The sequence below is a fragment of the Trachypithecus francoisi genome, unplaced genomic scaffold, assembly GCF_009764315.1.
Source record: "Trachypithecus francoisi isolate TF-2019V2 unplaced genomic scaffold, Tfra_2.0 Lachesis_group8, whole genome shotgun sequence".
Classification (NCBI taxonomy): Eukaryota; Metazoa; Chordata; class Mammalia; order Primates; family Cercopithecidae; genus Trachypithecus; species Trachypithecus francoisi.
The window spans coordinates 44,028,088-44,051,653 of NW_022681473.1; the positions used below are offsets into that span (position 1 = coordinate 44,028,088).

The 23,566-nt window shown below is 39.7% G+C and overlaps 1 protein-coding gene across 2 annotated transcripts in view; it reads right to left on the reverse strand.

The window, feature by feature from the left end:
* Window positions 1-23,566, reverse strand: part of NELL1 (neural EGFL like 1) — a 984,256-nt gene that overhangs the window by 643,491 nt on the left and 317,199 nt on the right. For both annotated transcript variants that reach the window (XM_033205025.1, XM_033205024.1), the window contains exon 12: window positions 12,491-12,619. In XM_033205025.1, coding sequence (XP_033060916.1) covers window positions 12,491-12,619 — 129 coding nt within the window. The remainder of the gene's footprint in view (window positions 1-12,490; window positions 12,620-23,566) is intronic.

Below are 23,566 nucleotides of genomic sequence, written 5' to 3' on the forward strand. Positions count from 1 at the left end.
CTTTTTCTCTCTGTGCTCAACACTCTCAATCTCCCACATTGAGTTCCAAACACACTAAATGCTCTTTTACTTTTTGGTACTCCCAGGTTTTTAGTCACACTGCTGCCAACTCTTACATCAACCTCCTCTCTTCTCACCCTCTCTCTAGTTTCTAATTCCCTCTTATCCTACAGTCTCAGTGTGAATTTCCTATACCACCCCACACTTCCCCATCAGACATTCAGCATTCATCATAGTCACTGTAGTCCTGATCTTTCAACCTACCCACCTCTTGACTGGTGTCTTTCCTGCTAACTCCAAGAATTAGCCTTCCCCTTCCTCACTACTCACTGACACACACCCTGAACCATATATTTTAGGACTTACTTACATCTTATTAAACTTTATTATATTCAGATTTAACTAACATCTATTCTGTGCTGGATTCTGCCTTAGATCTTTTCGTTCCCCTTAGTTCTTATAGCAACTTATTTTTATTTTTTTATTTTACCTTAAGTTCTGGGATATATGTACAGGACGTGCAGGTTTGTTACATAGGTATACATATGCCATGGTGGTTTGCTGCGCCTATCAACCCATCATCTAGGTTTTAAGCCCTGCATACATTAGGTACTTGTCCTAATGCTCTCCCTCCCCTTGCCTCCCCACCTCCCAACAGGCCCCAGTGTGTGTTATTCCCCTTCCTGTGTCCATGTGTTCTCATTGTTCAACTCCCATTTATGAGTAAGAACATGTGGTGTTTGGTTTTCTGTTCCTGTGTTAGTTTGTTGAGGATAATGGCTTCCAGCTCCATTCATGTCCCTGCAAAGGACATGATCTCATTCTTTCATATGCTCCATAGTATTCCATGGTGTATATGTCCTACATTTTCTTTATAGGAATTATTTAAAAAGACAACTGAGATAAGTATTAGCACACTAATTATACAAAGGGAAAATGATGAGAGATGAAGTTCCCTGCTTAAGTTCACAAAACAATGATAAAGCCAGGATTTCTAAACCAGGATACCCCAAATCTAAATCCAAACTTCCCACTAGACCTGTGTTATTCTTCTGTAATTGTTTACCCAGGTAAGCTTCGCCAGGAAGCTGAGTCACGGCAGGCACTAACATACCAGCTGCAATAACAAGAGTACAATAAAAACTGAGTGAGTTCAATTCTTCTCATTTCTGTCTGAATATTAGGTTTCTTGGAGATAGTTGAAAGGTATTATTTTTAAATAACCAAAAAAGTTTAAAGCGACTACATTTCTATTTCCATTTAAAGCTCTAAAACTTGGACTTGTCCCTGAAAAGCAGGGACGGTTTTCCCTTCTGTTTTTTCTTCTTCTCTTTCTTCTTTTTGCTACATAAAAATGTTAAGTACTATAAATAACATAATTTATGCATAATGTCTTTCAAGGAGATATGCTAAAGTCCTAAAATATTATTAAGTGAGCCAAAAAATGTCTCAGCGTGATTTCTTAAGGTGAAGGTACATCACTAAAAAATAATGTAAGGCCACAAACATAGGCTTGGCTTCTGGGCACCATCCAGCCCCAAGCAGAGCAAGATAGATTCACCTGGTAAAATGCCAGGTGTCTGAGTTATGAGAGGGAAGTCATGATCGAGAATCAGATGCAGCATGACTGTGAGGGTTTGGGGACAGACACCAAGCAAGGCCATGCAAGTTCATCCTTATGACCTCAACGATGCTTTATCTCCTTCTTACCCATCACAGCCATGTTTGAAAACTCATCAAGACAACAACTATTTCATTAAGAGAATGAGATGAAAATAAGCATAAATAAAAGTTCTAATTTTTTCCATAACCGAATGGATCCAGTTTTGCACCCACTGTGATACCAGCATCCTATATGTGTATATACCGGCCTACAAAAAAAATTGAAACTTCTTAGCACATTCACAATGCTTTTCACCATCCAACTATCAACCATATCTTTACTCTCATCTCCTACCAAAATCCTTTGGTCCAGCCATGTCAAACTTCTCACTTTGAGCTTTTGTATCTGCTGATCCCCTACTGAGAACGGCCTTCCTGCATACCCCTTCTTGCAGAACATCTCTTTCTCAAGGACTCAATTCAAATGTCACTTCCTCTGGGCAGCCTGTGCAGACTCCCATTGGCAGAATGTATTGCTCTCACCACTGTATTCCTACAACACTATTTAAATCCTAGGATGGAACAAATCCTATTGTAATTTTCTTATCTGATACAAGGCTTTTTCCCTTTTTAAACTGTTAAGCTCCCTGAGGACACGATCTATGGCTTAATTATCTTTGGATTCCTGGAAGCCAGCACAAGACCCATCCACAGTAGATGGTCAATTAATTTTCACTTAAAGAATGAGACAAGACTCTGGGCCTGACCCTTTCCTTTATGCCTTTGGTAGGGCTGCAGTGTACAACCTTGCAGACTTTATACTGCATAATTCTAGCAGCTGCCACTCACCTAGACTACTACATAAATGATGCCCCATGGAGTTGTACAACACAGAAGCCCCACTTTTATAAAGCCCACAATGGCTCCACACAAACTGTGGCTCAATATACATGTTGGTAGGTATATCTCTATGTTCAGAGTATGGATGGATGGTGGATGGGTGGATGGAGATAGATAGATAGATAGATAGATAGATAGATAGATATAGGTATTTATATATACCATGAAGATCTAAAGACCTGTGTTCTAGTGTTCTAGAACAAATACTGCCAATGATTTAAATAATATTTATTGTTGGTATAATAATGCATGATAATATAATTATAATGTTACAGTACATAGCTATGCTGCTTTAGCCTTTGCAAAATGCTTTCACATTCAATATCTTATTTAATTTCCACAACCAATTGGCAAAGTAAGGCCTTTATTTTGGCCTTGTTGAAAAGACCTATTTAGATCATGAAAGAAACCAAAACACAGAAGAATTGGCTGACTTTCCAATGTTACCCGGCTGCTAAATGATAGTCAGGATCCATCAAAGTTTTCTTGTCCCTATTTCAATGTTTTTTGTTTTGTTTGGTTTTTTTACTACATCACTCCCCTGGGAGTTGTCAGGGGAAAAAAAATGGAGGGAAGAAAAATGTTAGAAAGCAAAAATATTTGAGGATAGCTGACCACCAAGACAAACTCCCAGGCAGAGACAATCTGCTTAGTTCTCTAAGCAGTTCTCTCTTCCATGTTCACATTACTTTAATTTTTACTTTCTTTTGCTATGCTGCTTGGAATTTAACGGTTTGGAGACTTTCTTAATTAACAAACATTCTCTTTAAAGAATACATTTACCTCTGGTAACGTTAGCTGGATATCAATCATTTACAAATGTGTGTAAGCTTGTTCCATGAATTGCTTTCTTTCTAGCATAAAACTCAGAACTGTAGCACATGGGAAACTGTGAATTTTGCTTGGAAAGAAAGGAGATGGGTCACCTTGAGACATGAGGAATATTGAGGATAGAACAAATCCAAATGAGGTTATACAGTGGGGGCCATGGGGAAGGCTGGAAATGATGCAACAGGAAAGTGAAAGGGGGATGGTTAAGTAGTTAAATCCTGTTTGGTCTCCAAGTGAGCAAGCTTCAACATAATCAGTTGAAGCCAAAACTCATTTATGGGAAAAAAGAAATAAATAAAAAGTAAAAAGCTTATAATTAATGAGGAGTTTTTTTTTCATTTAATAACTGGAAAAGCTGGCAAGATCAAAAAGCCACTCACCAAAACAGATTTTTTTTTTTCCTCCTGGGCACACAGCTAGATGACATTTACCAACCTCTCTTGCTGTTAGATATAGCCACCATCTGAGTTCTGGCCAGTGAAATGTGATCAGCCCTGGCCCATAAAAACGGCTCACTGGTAACTTTCCATTCTTTTCCCCTTCCCTGGTGACCTTGGGAGGCACATACTGCACATGCTAGAGCCACAAGAGGAAAGGAGCCAGGGTCCCTGAATCATGGTTTACAGGGGAGCCACGTGTTAACCAGGAACATCCATTTGAAAATCTGTAGAAAATCTATTTTCTATAAGCAGTTGATAAAAACGAGTTTTTGAAAAACCATTATCTTTTTATCAAAATGAAGGGACAGCTACCTTCTTGTCATGTAGTGAAGGAAAGGCATTCCGTAGCAAAGAAAGGCAGTGACGTTTATATGGAATAAAGTCAACAGGCAGCGTTTCAGCATGAAACGAGCATTCATACATGAACTGAGTATTAGCAAAAGTGAGCAGAAGCAGCCCCTGACCTGCAGACTCTGCGCTTTAAAAAGCAGCCCTTGAGCAATGCTAGTAAGATGAACTTGACATAAGAAAACAGTGTCAGATACAGAAAAGCACTTTCTTTCTTCCTTCCTTTCTTTCTTTATGCAAATATGTTCATGTGTCTATAATGTACCATGCACTATTTTATGTGCTAGAGATAGTGAACAAAATTTGCTAGAGACAGTGAACAAAATTTGCTAGAGATAGTGAACAAAAATTGCTGCCCTCATGAAGTTTATATTCCAAAGGGGTTAAGTCAGATAATAAACCTTTAAACAGAAAAACACAAATAAGAAAACAACACAATTTTAGAGAGTAAGTGCTACAAAGAAAATACATCAAATTCAAATGGTATAGGGAGTAACTGATGACAGCAGCAGAGCTAATTTAGCCAGCGTGGTTAGGAGCGATCTTTCTAAAGAAGTGACATTTAAACTACATATTGAACAAGGCCTAGAAAGCAGATTTGGAAAGATCTGACTGAAGGGCCTGTCAGGTTGAGAAAAGAACTACTGCACAGGCCTTTTGGAGGGACACAAAGAACTCCAGTATGATGGGAAAAGACTGAACAGTGGAGAGAGTGAAACAAGATGAATTTGGAGAAGTAGGCAGGTTCCAGTTCACATAGGGCCTGACACAGGACCAAGTTTGCATATTATTCTGAGGCAGGGAGCTATGAGACAAATCTCAACAGGAGGGTAGCATAATCTACTTCCACCTTAAAAGTTCAATTTAAAGATGTTTGAAGATGAACTATGGTGGGCAAGAGTGGATGCTATCGGGATCACTAGCCAAAAGATAAAGGAAGCTTGGTACGGGGTGGTAGTGGCGAAGATAGCAAGACGTGAGTGAATTTGTGATTCATTTTGGAGGGAAAACTAACAAGACTTTCTGATGTAGCAGATGTTGGGAATAAAGAAAAGAGTGGAATCAAGGATGATATCTACGTCTTATGAACTGAGCAACTAAGTGGATATACCCTTTTCACCTGAAATTGGGAGAAAAGCACCTGGTTGTTTTCAAGACCCTGGAACTCAGGGTATCTTTGTAGTAAAATACTTCAACTAAATGAAGATCATGCTACATACATCATGATGTTCACACATTTTATAAAATGCAAAATATTTAAATGTAAAAAAAAAAAAGTGATGTAAGTATTGGATAACTAGATGCATAATTAAACAAACTAGCCCATTCCTCTACACAATCTCATAAGCATTTGCAGAGTCTTGTTTTCTATAGAAGTTCATTCACATGAGTCTCTGCGTCTAGTAAATATCTACTCCCTGGGCTTCTATGAACTGGCCTGAAAACCTAATCAATGCCTACATCACTTCTGTCACAAAGAAACAACTAAAAAGTCTGCACATATCTCGCAAATAAATGTTTGAAGCATGAAGTATGTTAAAAAAAAGTAATAATAATAAAACAAAACAATGCTTTTTGAACTTCCATCCTGACCATTGCCCCAGTTGATTTGACTGGGGTTCATTCCTAAGGACAGAGCTTAGGAACTTACCCCTTCTTTTAACAACTAGGTGGAATAACCAGGATTTGAAGTTGAACTTTATTTTTCTTTGTGTTATACTTTCAAGAAGAAAATCTTGTGTGTGTGGGTGTCGGGGGCAGGGTGGGCAGCAGGGGGCGGGGAGGTGGTGGTTAACAAGATTTCAAGTGGGTGGGAGAGCAGGAACAGATGCACTTTGGCTAAGTAGCCTAGGAAATAATGAAGCAGAGGCAGAGAAAAGCCAGGCCCGGGAACAAGGCTCAGCTGCATCTACTGCTGGGAAGAAAGTGACATGTGAGCTATCCTGAACAAAGCAAAGGCTAGGAATCTCTGTGCCTTGGAAAGGGGAGGTGGGGATTGACAGATAGCTGGGTACTGGAAGATCTCTCCATTAGTGAGGCAGGCTAATGAGAAAACAGAAAAAAAAAGATGCCCCAAGGTATTCAGAATGCTCAAGCATCCCTGGAAATAAATGGGAGCAGGAGCTAAGAATTAAGGTTTTGCTGATGATGACTAATCAGAAGAGGCTTTTGATCCCTACTATGGTTTGAATGTTTGTCCCCTTCAAAATTCATGTTGAAATTTCATCACCATTGTAACAATATTAAGAAGTGGAACTCTTAAGAGGTGATTAGGCCATGATGGCTCTGCCCTCATATAAAAAGGCCAGTTCTGGCCCCCTCTTGCCCACTTCTCGCTCTTCTGCCTTCCACCTGTGATGATGAATCAGAAGGGCCCTCATCAGATGTTGGCACCTTGATTTTGGACTTCTTAACCTCCAGCACCATCAGAAAATAAATTCCCATTCTTTGTAAATTACCCAGCCTCAGGTGTTCTGTTACAGAGGCACAAATGAACTAAAGTGATGCTTTGCTGTCCAAAGTAGAGCTTTAGGAGACTGAAGTCCACACTTGAGAAGAAACTGGGCTATGTAGATCATGACGTTCACACATTTTATAAAATGCAAAATATTTAAATCTAAAAAAAGTTACCTAAATACTGGATAATTAGAAGTGTGATTAAGTAAACTAGCCCATTTCCCCTACACAATCTCTTAATTAAGAACTTGCAGGATCTTATATCTATGGAAGTGCATTCACATTAGTCTCTGTGTCTAGTAAATATCTACGCACTTAGCTATTCTGTGGGCTGCATTCTGTTTGAACTCTGATCTCTCTACCACTTTCCCAGCCTCTTATCATTCTAAGGGTCAGACCCTTCACCACCACCTCTAGTCATATGAAAGAAGTTGTAAATCACCTTGCTGATCAGCTGCTGTTTCAGACATGTCAGTTTTGTTACATGAAATTATTAAATTCATACCAATTCAGGTCATTTTTTCCCAAAATATTTCCTTGAATACAATTCCACTTGTGTTTTTCCAAGGAAGGAATGAGTCCACCTATACATTATTATGCTTGGTGCCCCACTGCTAACAATATGCACCTGGAAGAACTGATGAACCCTAGTCCTTCCATCTGAGTGTATTCTCCCCTGCTACCTGCCAATTTGATCTCTTTCTCAAAGTACTGGTCTCAGTGAGCACACAATCCTGCAATTCCAAGAAAGATCTTCATAAACATTAATGATTTAAGTAAATAATAATGGTAAAAATAATAACTGTGATCTATTCAATATTTAGGGAATACCAGACAATTTGCTAAATTTCTGACATGCATTATTATCACCTTAATTGGGAAATCCATTTACCATGTTGAATTTGGCATAACAAAACGCTAATTTATAACTTGTGGTCTGTAAAAAGTCTGTTGCTTGGCAGCAGTGCCAGAGCAAACTCCTGATGACTCAACAATTTGTACTTTGGTAACTCTCAATGCTTTCTCTATTAAAAACTGCTTTCAGTTGTGAGCTCTGAATTTTGGTATCCTTCTGAACCCACAAAAGTTGGATCCATTAATTCAGGAAGACATATCAGTAGGCTTATGCTATTATGCACAAGGTAATATAACCCCCCACCCCCAAATCCTACAAATGTCAGTGGCATAGAAGATTATTTCTCACTCATGCCACATATCCATCACCTGTCAGTTGTCATACGGTTCCATGTCACCTTCATTCTGGGACGTCAGCTAAAGGAGGAGCCCTGACCTGGAACACTGCCAGTTTTTGTTTCAGCGAGAAAAGAGAATGATGGCCGGGCGCGGTGGCTCAAGCCTGTAATCCCAGCACTTTGGGAGGCCGAGACGGGCGGATCACGAGGTCAGGAGATCGAGACCATCCTGGCTAACATGGTGAAACCCCGTCTCTACTAAAAAATACAAAAAACTAGCCGGGCGACATGGCGGGCGCCTGTAGTCCCAGCTGCTTGGGAGGCTGAGGCAGGAGAATGGCGTAAACCCAGGAGGCGGAGCTTGCAGTGAGCTGAGACCCGGCCACTGCACTCCAGCCTGGGCGGCAGAGCAAGACTCCGTCTCAAAAAAAAAAAAAAAAAAAAAAAAAAAAAAAAAAAAAAAAAAAAAAAAAAGAAAAGAGAATGATGTGGGATTCTGCAAAAGCTCCTTGAGGTTCTACTCTGAAACTACGTATCATTTCTACTCACATTTCATTAGCCAAAACTGATGTTAGCAAAATTGGGAGGGCAACCAACATTTTGAACGCTAACACAGTATTGGAAGAGTGTGGGTAGTGGAAGGAGAGGGAGCAGCCTAAGTGAGGCAGAAAGCTCTGGAGTAGAAATGAGTTGAGGATGATCTTTTTACTTCATTTCTCTGAGCCCTCGTGTCTGTACTCATAAAAAGGAGTTAATTTGGCCAATGCTGCAACTTTCTCACAGATTTACTGTAAGGTTCAAAAAGTGTAACATATTTAAAAGGAGTCTGACAAATTCAAAACACTCACAAGTAAAAGGTATTACCATTTAATGTTAATGGTAGTGCTTTCCATGCCTGACAGATGGCATGATGTGTATATTACATTGTTCTTTATGCTCCTAAGTAACTTTTTACTATAGGAAGAAAAAGTTTAGGAGACTCTATCTAGGTAGACTCCAAATTCAAGAATTAAGATCATGAGTAGGACCCCTGTTACTATACTTTCCTCAGACACTATTTCTAATGCATCAGAAATTACTTAAGACCAACCTGTTGAAAACGTCATTACAAAGGGAAAAAGCCTCAGCCGACAAGATTCCCAAAACATTATAATCCAACTAGAACAGTTTTCAAAATGGGGAAGGCTCCTACCGGAGTCAGAAGAGGAAAATGAAACAGCCTCCTGTGAACTGTATCACAGGTGACAAAAGGTCTTATTGTCTTCTATTGATTGGCCAGGAGTTCAGCTATCTTCCCTACGGCAGTATCTACAACAATCTCTACAGAGCAGGAGCCCGTAATATGCCACCTCTCTGCTTCTAACTTAGGAAGTTAAGGAAATTGAAAGCCTTTTGTGCTTCCTTTTCCACTGAGAGCCTGAATAGGCTTTTCAAGATGGCCTGGACAATGTGTGTAATATTTGGTTTGAACTTGCAAACCACTCTTGTTCATTGTGGCTTTTATCATGAGTCATTTTCATCCCATTTACTCAGAGTAAAAATAACTTGCTTCAAGCAGCTCATAAGTATTTACTTCTTTCTAGGCTGTGGAGAGACCATGAATGCAGCCTCAGAGAGTCTCTGTTCCTAGGAGGGCACTTGGCCACCTGTAAGCTCGTCTATCTGATCATTTCAAAGGGCAAATCTTAGGAGAGAGCTAGGGAAATGGCCTCCATGATCATTTATCTCATTTAATTCATCTAAAGGTAACCATAAAAGAATGGTTGCTAAAACCCTATTTTGTTGAGGTAAAGGGCAAAGCTTATTTGGTTTCAGGAAGACAAACCTCTCCTCCAGCTCCAGGGAATAAACACAATTAGCCCAAACCAGTGACAGCCATCTCATTCTCTTTTCTCAAACATCGGTCTAGAAGTGTGTGTGTGGTGAGGATAGAAGTGGTGTAACCTGGGTCTGAAAAATAACACAGGGGAAGTCTTCTGTATCTGGTTATGGTGGTAATAGGGTTAGAGTGGGGGAATGACTTTCTAGGAAGGACTTTCTTTGAGCATAAAATGACAGAACTTCACACAGACAAGGTTTTTAAGCCCTGCCCCTTCCTCTCTTCCTTGCTTAGGATGCTGCTGTGAGGGTACTAGGCTTAGAGCTATGGAAGTCATCATGCAATCACGGAAAAATAAGCCCAAAGATCAAAGTTCAAATGCTGAAGATGGCAGAAGGAATGAGAGAAAGGCATCTGCTCTAAATGTTGGCATTCACTCTAATGGGTTCTCTGTGCCTCACAGCCAGATGCCCAGTATTCGACCCCAGCTTTAACCCATGAGTTCTGTTCCTGCATGCTAGAAGGGGTCCAATGTTTAGCCATTTCTCCTTAGGTGCTATCCTTCTCTCCAAGAAAACGTCCCCTGGAGCTTATGGAAAGTCTCCATACAACAGGGAAACGACTGAAGCCCAGTCACATTGCCATTATCCAACAGCAATAGCACCACAATGCAAACTGGCCTAAGGCCAGGCTCATACATTGAGCTAAACAGGAGCACGTCTAAGAAAACAGTGATTCAGACCTAAAAACCACTCAATATTATAAAATAAGGCCTCATAGAGAAAGAGCAGATTGATATTGCAGGTGGCTCCTCATGGAGCCAATCTTTTGTAATAAAAAAATGACATCAATGAGAAATGAATCAAAGAGTCCCAAACAGCATTAGCACCAGCAGTTTTCTCCCATATTCTGCCGTGTCTCGACGGAGAAGTAGGGCCTGGAATGTTGGCTATGCTGATTTCAACGAACAACTGAAAGGTCTGCAAGTGGTGTAATCAGGATTCACATTGTTTTTGAGGTTCCTTCTATCATTTTTATAATTGTTCAAAGTCTATCCCTGCATATAGGAAAAGGTAAGAAGGTACATATTTTAGACTATTATGTGGCTTATAGGATTTTTCCATGGTAAATAGTGGGAATATTCACATTTTTAACTTTTAAAATTACTTAAATTTTCTGATAGAAAATAGCATAAGAGCTAAACATAAATATTAATATGAAGTGTTGAAATTGATACTCCCATCACCCCAAATTAACAAATAACTGAGATGTATTAAAGGGAAAATGAAAAGATTCATAAGCAAAGGGGCAGTTTCATTCTCCCAAGTGGCATGTCTCCTTAAAACTTCAAATCCATAAAGCAAGCCAAACAAAGGGTGAAAAATAAGAAGACAAAATTATTCTATATTATTAGAATATATTGTTAATAAAAATTATGGTAGTAACAAACAAAGTCTTCCAGAAGAAATAAAAAAAAAAAAAAAACAGAGGGTTCCCACAAGGTACTGGTCTCTGGTAGTAATAAGATACATCTTCTTGACAACTAGAGGTCTTTAGTCAAAGCCAAAATGTTAAGCAGGGATTAGCAAGATATAGCCATTCCTGGGTATATGCAGGGAATTGGTTGTAGGCCCCTGTGTATACCCAAATCTACAGACTCAAATCCCGAAGTAGGCTCTGCAGAACCCACTGTATAGGAAAAGTTGGCCCTCCATATAGGCAGGTTTTGCATTCTGTGAATTCTGTATTTTTGACTTGTGTTTGGTTGAAAAAAATCCATGTATAAGTGGGCATGCAAAGTTTAAACCCATGTTGTTCAAGGGTCAACTATGAGACAGCAGAATAGTAAGAAATTCACCATTACTATCATCAGTTATTACTGCCTTTACCTTTAGAATACCTGACCTACTTGAGAGCTAAAACACTTAGAGGAAAGTGACCAGAATTTTGCAGCATTCATTGAAGACAACTACCCAAATCATCATGGTGCAATATATCATTAATGAAGACAACAGGAATAATTGGAACTAGAACAAACAGAAAAATAGCCCAGCCATCACTTTGCTTATTAAAGCTTTTCCAAACTGATGGAAGGGAGCCATGAGCACATTGGAAATGGATGGGCTCAGATATTATGGCACTATACATACAGACCAGGTCGAACTAACCCCCACTCCTCTGGCATGTTAAGGTAATAGGGATGTGCAATGCTCACCACTAGCAGGTTGCAGTACTCAGCCTGAAAAAACGGTGCTCTCTTAAGACGGAGGAGTTGTTCTCTCTAGAGCAGAAATGTGGGTCATTGATGCCTGAGGCCACCATCCCACTGTAATGGCGTCAGCCCATGTGCCAAAGTTATGAGTCCCTCCATCACTGTGACTTTTAGTAGAGATTGGGAATTGGCAATGCATGAATCAGTGATTAAGAAACCCACTAAAAAGAATAAAAACCTGATCTTGTCAGGTCAAGGAGATAGCAGCTTAGTATGAGTTAATGTCAAAGTATCATTCGAAAACAGAATCCACCATGTACATTTAATTAAATATGAAGATGTCAATCTCATCAAATAAGAAAAGAGAAAATGATGAATAAGAAAACAATCACTATTGATCTAGTGATTGTTATGTGCACAGCAGCAGAACATGGGATTTGATATGTCACTGTTGCCTTTGTTTCTTTGCTGTGTTTCATAACTACCTTCAAAGGTCTTGCTTTCTCATGCTACTGAGCAGTATGGATAAACCAGGAGAACACAGAACCTTTAGCAATTGATATGATTTCTTGTAGGATTGCATAGCACCAGAGCCAAGTGATAGTTTTCACTCTTTAACAACACCTACCAGGAATACATTTCTCAGTCAACCTCTCACAAGTGATTCTTCATTAAATAGCGTACTTACCTTCACAGTAGGCAGAGTCTCCCTGGACAGAGATGTAACCACTCTTGCACTCACAAGTAGCTTTTGTATTCCAGTTTTTGCACTCTGAGTTTTCACCACATTTAGGTCCTTCTGCACAAAAGTTATGACCTAGAAAAAACAAATAAAATTGTACAACAGAAAAGAAAGAAATAAAGTAACTCCCCAAAATAAAGTATGTAACATTCTTTTTATTATATGTCACTATGCAGGAAAATACACTTTGGCAGTATGTAAGGATAAACTGGATAAGAAAGTGGCAGAATAGATATAGGAAACTATGGGCTGTCCCAGGCATAAGAGGCTTTCCCCTACCCATATTCAAATTTGCTAAGGCTGTTCCTGCCTGAATGTTTTTATCCATGCCGATCCTGCATCCTCTTCTCACTACATTCTTACATGACTATTCTTTTTGTAATTGTTTTCTTGTAAAATTTATAATACAAAAAGTACATAAAATTAATACATATGAATATATAAAATAAAATGAATACAACCAGATTATCAAAACTCCTTAATTTCCCTCCCCAATGAATTTCCCTCCCAGTCACTAGAGATAACTATCCTCAATTTTGAGTTCATCACTCCCTTGCAGCTTTTTATAGCTTTACTACGTATTTGTGTTTATGCCTAAACAATATACCATTTAGCTTTGCCCATTTTAAACTTCATATAAGGGAAATCATACTGTACATATCTTCTATGGTACGTTTTTTTAAAAAATAGTTTATATCCATAGGTTTCCAGGGAACAGATGGTGTCTGGTTACATAAGTTCTTTAATGGTGATTTGTGAGATTTTGGTGCACCCATCACCTGAGTAGTATACTCTGCATCCTATTTGTAGCCTTTTATCTCTCAACCCCATGCCCCTTTCCCCCTAACTTCCTAAAGTCCATTATGTCATTCTTATACCTTTGCATCCTTACAGCTTAACTCCCACTTTTGAATGTGAACATATGGTTGGTTTTCTATTCCTGGGTTACTTCACTTAGAATAATGGTCTTCAATCTCATCCAGGTTGCTGTGCATAACATTAATTCATTCCTTTGTATTGCTGAGTAGTATTCCATCATCTATATCAGTTTCTTTATCCACTCACTGACTGATGGGCATTTGGGTTGGTTCCACATCTTTGCAATTGTGAACTGCTATCAACATGCATGTGCAAGTATCTTTGTTGTATAATGAGTTATTTTCCTCTGGGTAGACACCCAGTAGTGGGATTGCTGGATCAAACTCTACTTTCAGTTCTACTTTTAGTTCTTTCAGGAAACTCCACACTGTTTTTCACGGTGGTTGTGCCAGTTTACATTCCCACCAGCAGTGTAGAAGTGCTCCCTGTTCACCATATCCACGCCACATCCATTTCATTTTTATTATACTATGGTGTACTTTTCTCTATTCATCCATGTGAATGCCTTTAGCTATGGGTTCATTCACTCAACAAAGGATTTAGAATATTATATAAACTTAGTTGACAAAGCAGGAGGATCAGCACCAATTTTGAAAGACTTTCCAGTGAGTAAAATGCCATCAGATTGTACTTTTAAACACACCGGGAAACAAAAACAATTTGTGTGACTCACTTATTGCAATATTCGCTTAATGGCCATAGTCTGGAACCGAATCCATAATATCTCTGGGGTATGCCTATACTATAGATGGACATTTGAGCTATTTGCAGGTTTTCATTGACAAACGAAGCTGCTAAAAACATTCTTAAACATGCTTCCTGGGGCATACTCTTTTGCCACGTATTCAACATTTTCTTTGCTTAACATTCTTTCTTGTTCCCTGCTACTTCTTCAAAGAAATTTTTCTTCCTAATATAGCCTTTAGAAGTTCCTACAGTATCTTTTGATAGTGACTCTGCTCAATTTCAATTTGTCTAAATGTGTCTTTAGACTATCTTCATACTTAAAAAAATAGTTTTACTGAGTATAGTTATTTTATCTCAACATTTTGAAAATGTCATTCCATGTTTTCTGGTTTCTATTATTGCTGCTGAGTCACTTATTAATCTAACAGTCATTCCTTTATATGTGGCAACCCCTTTCTCTGTGGATGCTTTTAAGATCTTTTTTATTTGTGCGTTAGGTTGGGTTTTATTGTTATTTTGAGACAGAGTCTCACTCTGTTGCCCAGGCTGGAGTGCAGTAGCACAATCACTGTTCTTTGCAGCCTCGGCCTCATGGGCTAAAGTGATCCTCCCACCTCGGCAACTGAGTAGCTGGGACTACAGGTGTGAGCCACCAGGACCAACTAATTTTTTTTTTTTTTTTTTACCAGATGAAGTCTCACTATGTTGCCCAGGCTTGTCTCAAACTCCTAGGCTCAAGCGATTTCGCCACCCTCTCCGCCTCCCAAAGTCCTAGGATTGCAGGCATGAGCCACCACACCCAGCCTGATTGGGGTTTGTTTCGTATTTTTTCAGTTTTAATCTAAGGTATGTAGGTATAAATGTATTTGTATTTAAGATTTGGGGGGATTCTTGAATCTGAAAAATGATGAAATCTTTTATCATTTTGGAAAATTCTTAGATATTCTCTCTTCAAACATTCCCTTTCCACGTTTTTCTCTACTTTGTCTTTGTGGACTTCCAATTAGATAAATGTTCTTTCTTCTCAAGCTCTCATCTATGTTATTTAGACTTGCTTTCATATCTTCTGTTTCTTTTTCTTTATGCCAAATTCTGTATCATTTCCAGATGTATCTATCAGTTAATTCTGTCTTGAGCTGTGTCATATTATCTTTCAGTCACCGACATCATTTTTAATTTCACTTACTGTATTTTTATTTTTAGAATACTATTTCATTATTTTTCAATCTGCTTAGTCAAATTTGATAGTCTCTTATTCTTTCATCTTTTAAATTTCCTTTTTAAAAAAATTCTTTAAACATGTTACATATAAATATTTTATATTGATAATTCTAATATCTTCAAGCTTTGTGCATCTACTTTTACCATTTGTTGTTTATGCTGAGTAGCATGCATGATGACTTATTCTCTTGTGTTTTGAGTGATTCTTCTATCTGTAAGCTCATATTTTTTGGAATTTAATCTGTGAGAATTATTTGAGGTTTTGGTTTTTAAACTGCATTTCTTCGGAGAGGACTTGTTTCCTTCTGTCAGGGGTCTGAGTGAACTGTCAACCCAAGATGACTTTCAACTACATTTTTGTCTTCAGGCTTGAAGACTGAGCAACACAGGTGGAATAAAGTCCAGCCCTAAGCTTTCAGGAATACAAGATTTTCTCCTGTAGACCTCCATCTAGAGTCAAGACTGACAGGCAAGTCTCCTTGTACAGAGTGGATTTTTCCTAGTTCACCCATGGAGGGATTCACCCTTTAAGGTTCTTGATTTATGTTTCTCATACTTGCCCCAGGCTGTCTCCTGTCTGCTTACACAGTGTCCATTAGAAGCCAGATTTTAAACCACCAGAGACTAGAAATTGCACTCAGGGCAAATGCCAACTCCACTGTACTTGTTTATTTCAGTGGAATCACCCTCTTTCTATATTCTGGTCTCCAGTTGTTTTCTCTCCCTTACTGCCATTGCCACCAAATGTTCCAGAAAATTATGCAGCATTTTAGGTGAACTAGAAGGAATAGGTAACATCTACCATAAAGTTTGCGAAGTTCAAATATGATAAAATATATAAAGATGCTTTATCATCCTTAAATCAGCACTTTTAGTAAACAATAATTATGCTATATCACATACTGTGATCTCATAGAAAACAATGGATCTAGAAGTCAGGAGATCTAATTTATAATTTAGGGTCTGCAGCTAACAGTATAAATCACTTTGCTTTTCTAGGTATGTATATGGGGAATGGATGAAATTAGTAATTTTTAAACTGTGTTCCTCAGGGCTCTAGGCACAGATGAGTTGTTACACAGGGTTCAACTCTGTCTCTGATTCAAATAGAATAGTTATGCTTTTATATTTTTGACACATTGATCATGGTTTTTGTTTTGTTGTTGTTGTTGCTGTTGTTATTTGAGACGAAATCTCACTCTGTCACCCAAGCTGGAGTGAAGTGGCATGATATCGGCTCAGTACAAACTCCACCTCCTGGGTTCAAGCAATTCTCCTCCCTCAGCCTCCCGAGTAGCTGGGACTATAGGTGCACACCACCACACCCAGCTAATTTTTGTATTTTTACTAGAGATGGAGTTTCACTATGTTGGCCAGGCTGGTCTCTAACTCCTGACCTCGTGATCCACCTGCCTTGGCCTCCCAAAATGCTGGGATTACAAGCGTGAGCCACTGCTCCCGGCCCATATTGATCATGTTAATGACAGTTTCTGGCTTAAAAATATGGAAATCACTCCACGAGATAAAGTCAAGTTAATTCCTTTCAGTGATAACATTCCAGAGCTATTTTTCTTTGAAATAAAATTTTAAACCAACAATATTTGGAGAATTCTTACTCTGAAAGATAATATATTATTATTAAATGATAAATTTCATGCACCTATAATATGCCTGGCACGCTAGATTTTTTTTTTTTTTTTTTTTTTTTTTTTTTTTTTTTTGAGACGGAGTCTCGCCCTGCTGCCCAGGCTGGAGTGCTGTGGCCGGATCTCAGCTCACTGCAAGCTCCGCCTCCCGGGTTCACGCCATTCTCCTGCCTCAGCCTCCCGAGTAGCTGGGACTACAGGCGCCCGCCACCTCGCCCGGCTAATTTTTTGTATTTTTTAGTAGAGACGGGGTTTCACGTGTTAGCCAGGATGGTCTCGATCTCCTGACCTCGTGATCCGCCCGTCTCGGCCTCCCAAAGTGCTGGGATTACAGGCTTGAGCCACCGCGCCCGGCCCACGCTAGATGTTTTACATGGGAATAGTAATATATACCTTTTAATATGTTGTTGAGAAAGTTAAATAGGCTAATCGGTGTGAGGCACTTGAAACAGTTCCTTATACCTATTAAATAAGTCAATCAATGGTGGCCACTAATAATGATGATGATATTTTTAACAATGATGACTAAAGTTCAAAATAACTTAATGTTGTTATCCTCAACTTCAAGATAAAAAGTACAAATTCACAAACCTCTAGGTAGTAAGTGGAGATGCCAGGGTTCTAAATTAGGTCTGGCTAACTCCAAAGCCCATGTGCTTCTCACTATGTCATATATCCTCCCAGATAGCAAAACCTAGTGATGAAAAGTGAAAGAGGTAGCCACTCCTTGGGACATTAGAGAGTAGATGCATAGGCCTAGGTGAGTTACATCCAGCCTCACTACTTATGACCTGTTAACTGGTGATTGCCTCAGTCAAAAATCAGAGCAAGAGTCTAACTGGCTGGAAATCTGAAACCTCTGACAGTTGACAACACTTCTGTAAGGGTTTGAGAGGCTTACAATGATCATTAAAACTAGCAGTGCTTGATGTTTTTCCTACCAAAAGGGTACTTTTAGGCATCATGTGTCTCTCTTCCAAAGGAAGAGCCTGGACTTCACTTCTTATGTCTGAATTGATCAATAATGAAATCAAATGGTCACATTTTCCTTCATTAGGAAGCTTGATTCAATGGCATATGTGCATCCTTTATCACACATATTCCTTGTCTGTGTTTCTTTTCTCTTTTTTTCCAGGAGACTTTAACTGTCCTTTTCTTTCCACATGAGTCTGACAGCCTGGAACAAAGCCTTTCAAACAGTGTTGATTTTCCAGTGCATATGTTTCTATTAAGCATGTACCATGTCAAATCACAATGCCAGGAGTTGAGTAAATTGTATTTCAAGGACAGTGAAGGGCCGGTGGGACAAACTGACCTTCAAGTCAAATCCACTTTGATTATGCCTAACCATTCTTCTCAAAAATGTGTTTTTTAAATTAATGGAGGCCTTTATTCAAGCAATATTCATTCCAAGCCCACTTACCTTTCTGCACAAGTGAGTGAATAATCATTCACTCAATATTTATGGGGCCTCTACTCTGTGGGCTGCAGCAGTACATAATTATCTGCAGACACTTCAAAGATGTTTAAGATATTCTCTGCCCACAGGGAAATTACAATCCCTAAGGGGCAATAAACCACATATGGCCTCAATCAAGGCAATCTTTGTTAAGTCAGATGTGAGGAAAAAATGTCATAATGTTTCAGAGAAGGATAAATCACTTCAAGATAACAAAAAACTATAATAGGTAGAAACTTGAGGGCCGGGCGCAGTGGCTCAAGCCTGTAATCTCAGCACTTTGGGAGGCCGAGACGGGCAGATCACGAGGTCAGGAGATCCAGACCATCCTGGCTAACACGGTGAAACCCTGTCTCTATTAAAAAATACAAAAAAGGCCGGGCGCGGTGGCTCAAGCCTATAATCCCAGCACTTTGGGAGGCCGAGACGGGCGGATCACGAGGTCAGGAGATCGAGACCATCCTGGCTAGCACGGTGAAACCCCGTCTCTACTAAAAAAATACAAAAAATTAGCCGGGCGAGATGGCGGGCGCCTGTAGTCCCAGCTACTCGAGAGGCTGAGGCGAGAGAATGGCATAAACCCAGGAGACGGAGCTTGCAGTGAGCTGAGATCCGGCCACTGCACTCCAGCCTGGGCGACAGAGCAAGACTCCGTCTCAAAAAAAAAAAAAAAAAAAAAAACAAAAAACTAGCCGGGCGAGGTGGCGAGCGCCTGTAGTCCCAGTTACTCGGGAGGCTGAGGCAGGAGAATGGCGTAAACCCGGGAGGCGGGGCTTGCAGTGAGCCGAGATCCAGTCACTGCACTCCAGCCTGGGCGACAGAGCAAGACTCCGTCTCAAAAAAAAAAAAAAAAAAAAAGAAACTTGAGAGGAGCAGGACACAGATCCTAGTGGGAGAAATGGAATGCCAACTGAAGAAGAAGAAGAAAGAAGGAGGAGTAAGTTTGGAGAATCCCAAATAATCTGCTACAGATGTAACAGCAGCAATAATTAACATTTATTGAACATATACTATATGCTAGGCACTTGGCTAAGTGTTTTACATGCATTACCCCATTTAATCTTATAACAATTATATGAAGCTAAATTATTATCCCCATTTTACAGATGTGACAACTGAAGTTAGAGGAAGATGGTGCACTTGTGGAAGGTACAGAGCCATAGTCTGACTGAGGCTGGAGTACTTAATCACTGCCCTGTTCCACTGTCCTCTTAAGAACAACAAATTTTAAGCACCTAGCACATGTGCAGGCATTAAACCAGACAATAGGAATATAGCAAAAATACCATAAACATGTCCTCATTCATCCTACATTCTAGCAGGGGTGACTGACCTTGAGCACTGGGTTACAAGGGGATATTATGATGGAGAGGGGCAGGGTGCTCCAGGAATGTATGCAGAGAAGAAACCTAACACAATGTTTTAAAGAAGAGATTTAAAGGATGAGTGAGGTTGGCTGCACCAAGAGTAAGAGTCCCAAATGCTTAGAGAAGCATGTGCCATGATATGTACAAAGAAATTAATGAAAGAAAATGTAAACGTTGGGGTCACACTTTCTCCTCTGGTTGGAAGCAGCCTAAAATTTGGATGCTGTGGTGGTCTTGTATCGAGTTCTGTTGCCATGAATGACCAGTAACACTAGCAAAATGATTTACTGTCATTACATTCATTAGCCTAATCTGCATAAAATAAGCTCTGCCTATTACACTGAGGCCCCCCACACTGCCACTCTCCAAATCTCACTCTATATTGTTTATAATTATCGAGGAACCATCACTGATTCTGCTTCATCTCTTGGTTTTGCAGCCAATGATAGACATACATCGTTAAGATTTACTACTGTAACTTCTTCCACAACAAGGAATAAATGGGTCACTAATAGTTCCTCAATCTCTTGTCCCTAAAATATACCCCAGCAGGTCAGGCAGGTTACCTTTGAAATTATATACCTGGACAATCTAAAAGTGCACTCCAGAGTCCTCTATTCCAAAATATCAGAACATCAATACCTCTCACATTCACTACTGCTTACCCAACCTTGAAATTCATATAAGGAGCAATGGTATAGTGAGGGCAGCATATTCCATGTGCCTCAGACACATAGAGTCAGGTCCACTCGCGGACTGGTTAAGAAGGATATGGCTGAAAGGTCTTTTATGAGAACTGGATGCCTTTATGCACTCCACAAGCAACACACATAACACAGGAGAAGCCTGGGCCCTTGAGAGTGAGAACATTCCTTAAGTTTTTGTGGACAGAAGGTAGGGCCATCAGAACAGGCCTAATAGAGACTGAACTCCCAACTCTCACAGGTTCTAGCGTAGAAAGCAATTGGTTTCTTCTATAGTAGTCAACATTTAAGGGTCTTTCCTTAAGGTCTAAGGCAGCCTAGCCTTAGTGTCAGGTTTCCCCTCTGGGAAAATGTGCCTACTTCTGGAAGCTTCATAGGCCTTGATCCACTGTAGCACTTTTAGGGCCATGAATTCATGTACTCACTGAGACTGTCCTCTGTTCCCAGCCCCAACAGTTGAGCATATAGCCCTGTCTTTCCATTCCACTTTAGCCCATGGTTGCTGGGATTTTGATCAGATCTCATCTATCAATATGTAGAGGAACTGGTCCATCTGTGAACTGCCAGTTCCTCTATTTAGGCACTAGTTTACACTCTCATTAAGTGACTTTTTCTCAGGTCTCTTTTCTTCTCAAATTGCCTGAAATCCTCTCTCTAAAACCATTTCAATTATAAATTCACCCAAAACAATGAGGAAGACCGGGTGGGGGGGGAATCATTTGATGCCAAGACTCTTCGGGAAGGTTTAATCGAAGGGCATAAAATCTTAAACAGTACAAATAATCTCAACAAATTTCCGTCCAGGCCAGATGACAAGGCAAGGAAGCCTAAATTAAAATTACAGATAAATGCATTTGGAACAGATGTCGGAAAGAACTTTTTCCCAATACTAGAAGTCATAAAAATGCAGCAAAACCCTCCAACGTCATTGGCGACATTGAAGATAAAATTAGAGCTGATTACGAGGGGAATAAAACCCTGAGGAGTATGTTAAGAATTTCGGGATGGGTCAAATGATGGGTCTGTTTTCCTGGAGTGGTCCTGCGAATGCATGGTCAATATTGTTGACTTTTTTTTTTTTTTCATCCTTTAACTGAGAGCACCAGAAATTCATGAGCAATCTTTTTCTGCTGGGTCTACATTGATGCTTTTATTACTTCTTCCCAGGCAGGAGCCCAGATGTTATTCCAGTGCACACTCCCCTTCTCCACCTAATGGCCTCACACTTCAAGTGGGCAGGCTCCTGCTACAGCCATTACCTCAAGGTAAAGAGGAGGGTAAATGAATTTCATGTTGCCAGCACAAACTGTCCTAAGGTATCAGAGAAAAGCTGCAGTGGTGATTAAGGCTGGTCGGGTGGTGCTGTTGTGTGACTGAGACCGTGAGTCCGAGGAACTGCAAAGTGGCCTCTCCCTGCCAGCATCCATCACCTTGATTCCCTTTGCGTGTTTCTTTCCTAGCAATTCTATAGTTCTTCTCCTATGGGTGTCCCAGCTGCTCCAATAGCCCTGTGGATTAAACCGCCCATTTACTTCGTTATGTTCATTTGTCCCTAAAGGACAAGGGAATTAGTTACAGCATCTGACATGACACAAAATTTGAAGAGACAAGGTACCTGAGCCCCTAGCTTGGAGACCAGTTTGTTGATACAGTGAACACCATAAGTCAGTCAGAACCTGTTCTTATTAACTTTAAAGTCCTAGGTTTAATTCAAATAAAGAAAAAAATCAAATGTAAAGATGTAGCCTGTATCTTTCATCTTGATTACTCAATAAAAGGTGGGGCGGAGGACAGTAACCATATAAGAAAATTGGGTAAGACTCAGTTAAAAAAAAATAACTTCATAAGCTAGCAAGCTATAACTTGAGGCAATAAATTATAACTCAGCAAAATGGGTTTTAACCTTATTTCATATGTAAAATATATAAAGCCTATCAGCTAGTGCTGAAAATAAGGTCATTCATTCATTAACATGACAATGACAGAAACATTCTATGTGATTGGACCATATCTTCACCCCTACTTTGTCTTCTGTATTTAAATAATCAATTCATAAAATGTGATCATTAAAATAAATGTTATTTTTAAAAAGACTGGAGAGCCATATGGATATTCTATAATTAAGCAATTGAGATCAGAAGCAAAATCCACTCTCTGGCAGTTGTCTCAAATTCCCAGTCTAAGCCTCCCCAGGTAAGGCGGCTCATCAGAGTCCTAAAGAAAATAAACCTTGGAAAACTTCAAATTCTCCAGGCAGGCATGAGAAAGGTTTTGACTTAGACTTCTGAGGAATAATACTGTCATCGGGTAATTTCCCTCAGACTAATGACCGGATGATCAGAGAGAGATGATAAATATGCTAATTGAAAGGCCTTCAGTGCAGGTATTGAAAGGCCACAGCCACTTTGATTTTTGTAATCAATAACATCAGGGTGGCAGAAGCAGTACAGCTATAGAATACCACAGAGCTCATTCCCTAAAATATGCGCCTCAGCTCATCTCGGTCCCACCTCTCTGCAAATGATGCTGCCAGCCAGTCTGTGGACAATCAGCCCACAAAGCAAACGATGCTGCCTTTCCATACGCAGGATACAAATTACTTTACATAGAAATCGAGTGTTTCTCACCTTTTCATTACTTTCTGTTTCAGAGAAGGGGAGAAGGGGAGGAGGCAAGAAGAACTGAATAATTTGCTTTAGAAGTCCACTGGGCTTTCCAGGTCTTGTCAGAACAGTAACTGTCCAACCCCCTCCTCCTCTTGTGAGTCCACTCAGAAATGCAGAGGAAAAGGCAAAAATCAAACAGAAGATAAAGAGCAAAAGTATTTCTCACAAAATTGTGAGAGACGATTATGTTACTTTTAAAGATGGAATTAAGAGATATGGAGCAAAATTCACGGGGGGGGGGCTTAGTTCAAGATGACAGACTTTTGAACTTACCTGCATTGTTCTTTGTTAACTGTCATTTAAATTGTAGGGTTTCATGAAAAAGAGACATCTCACTATCCAGATAAATATGTCTTTCATTTCCTGATTGCCTGATGGGCAGAGCAGGCCCTA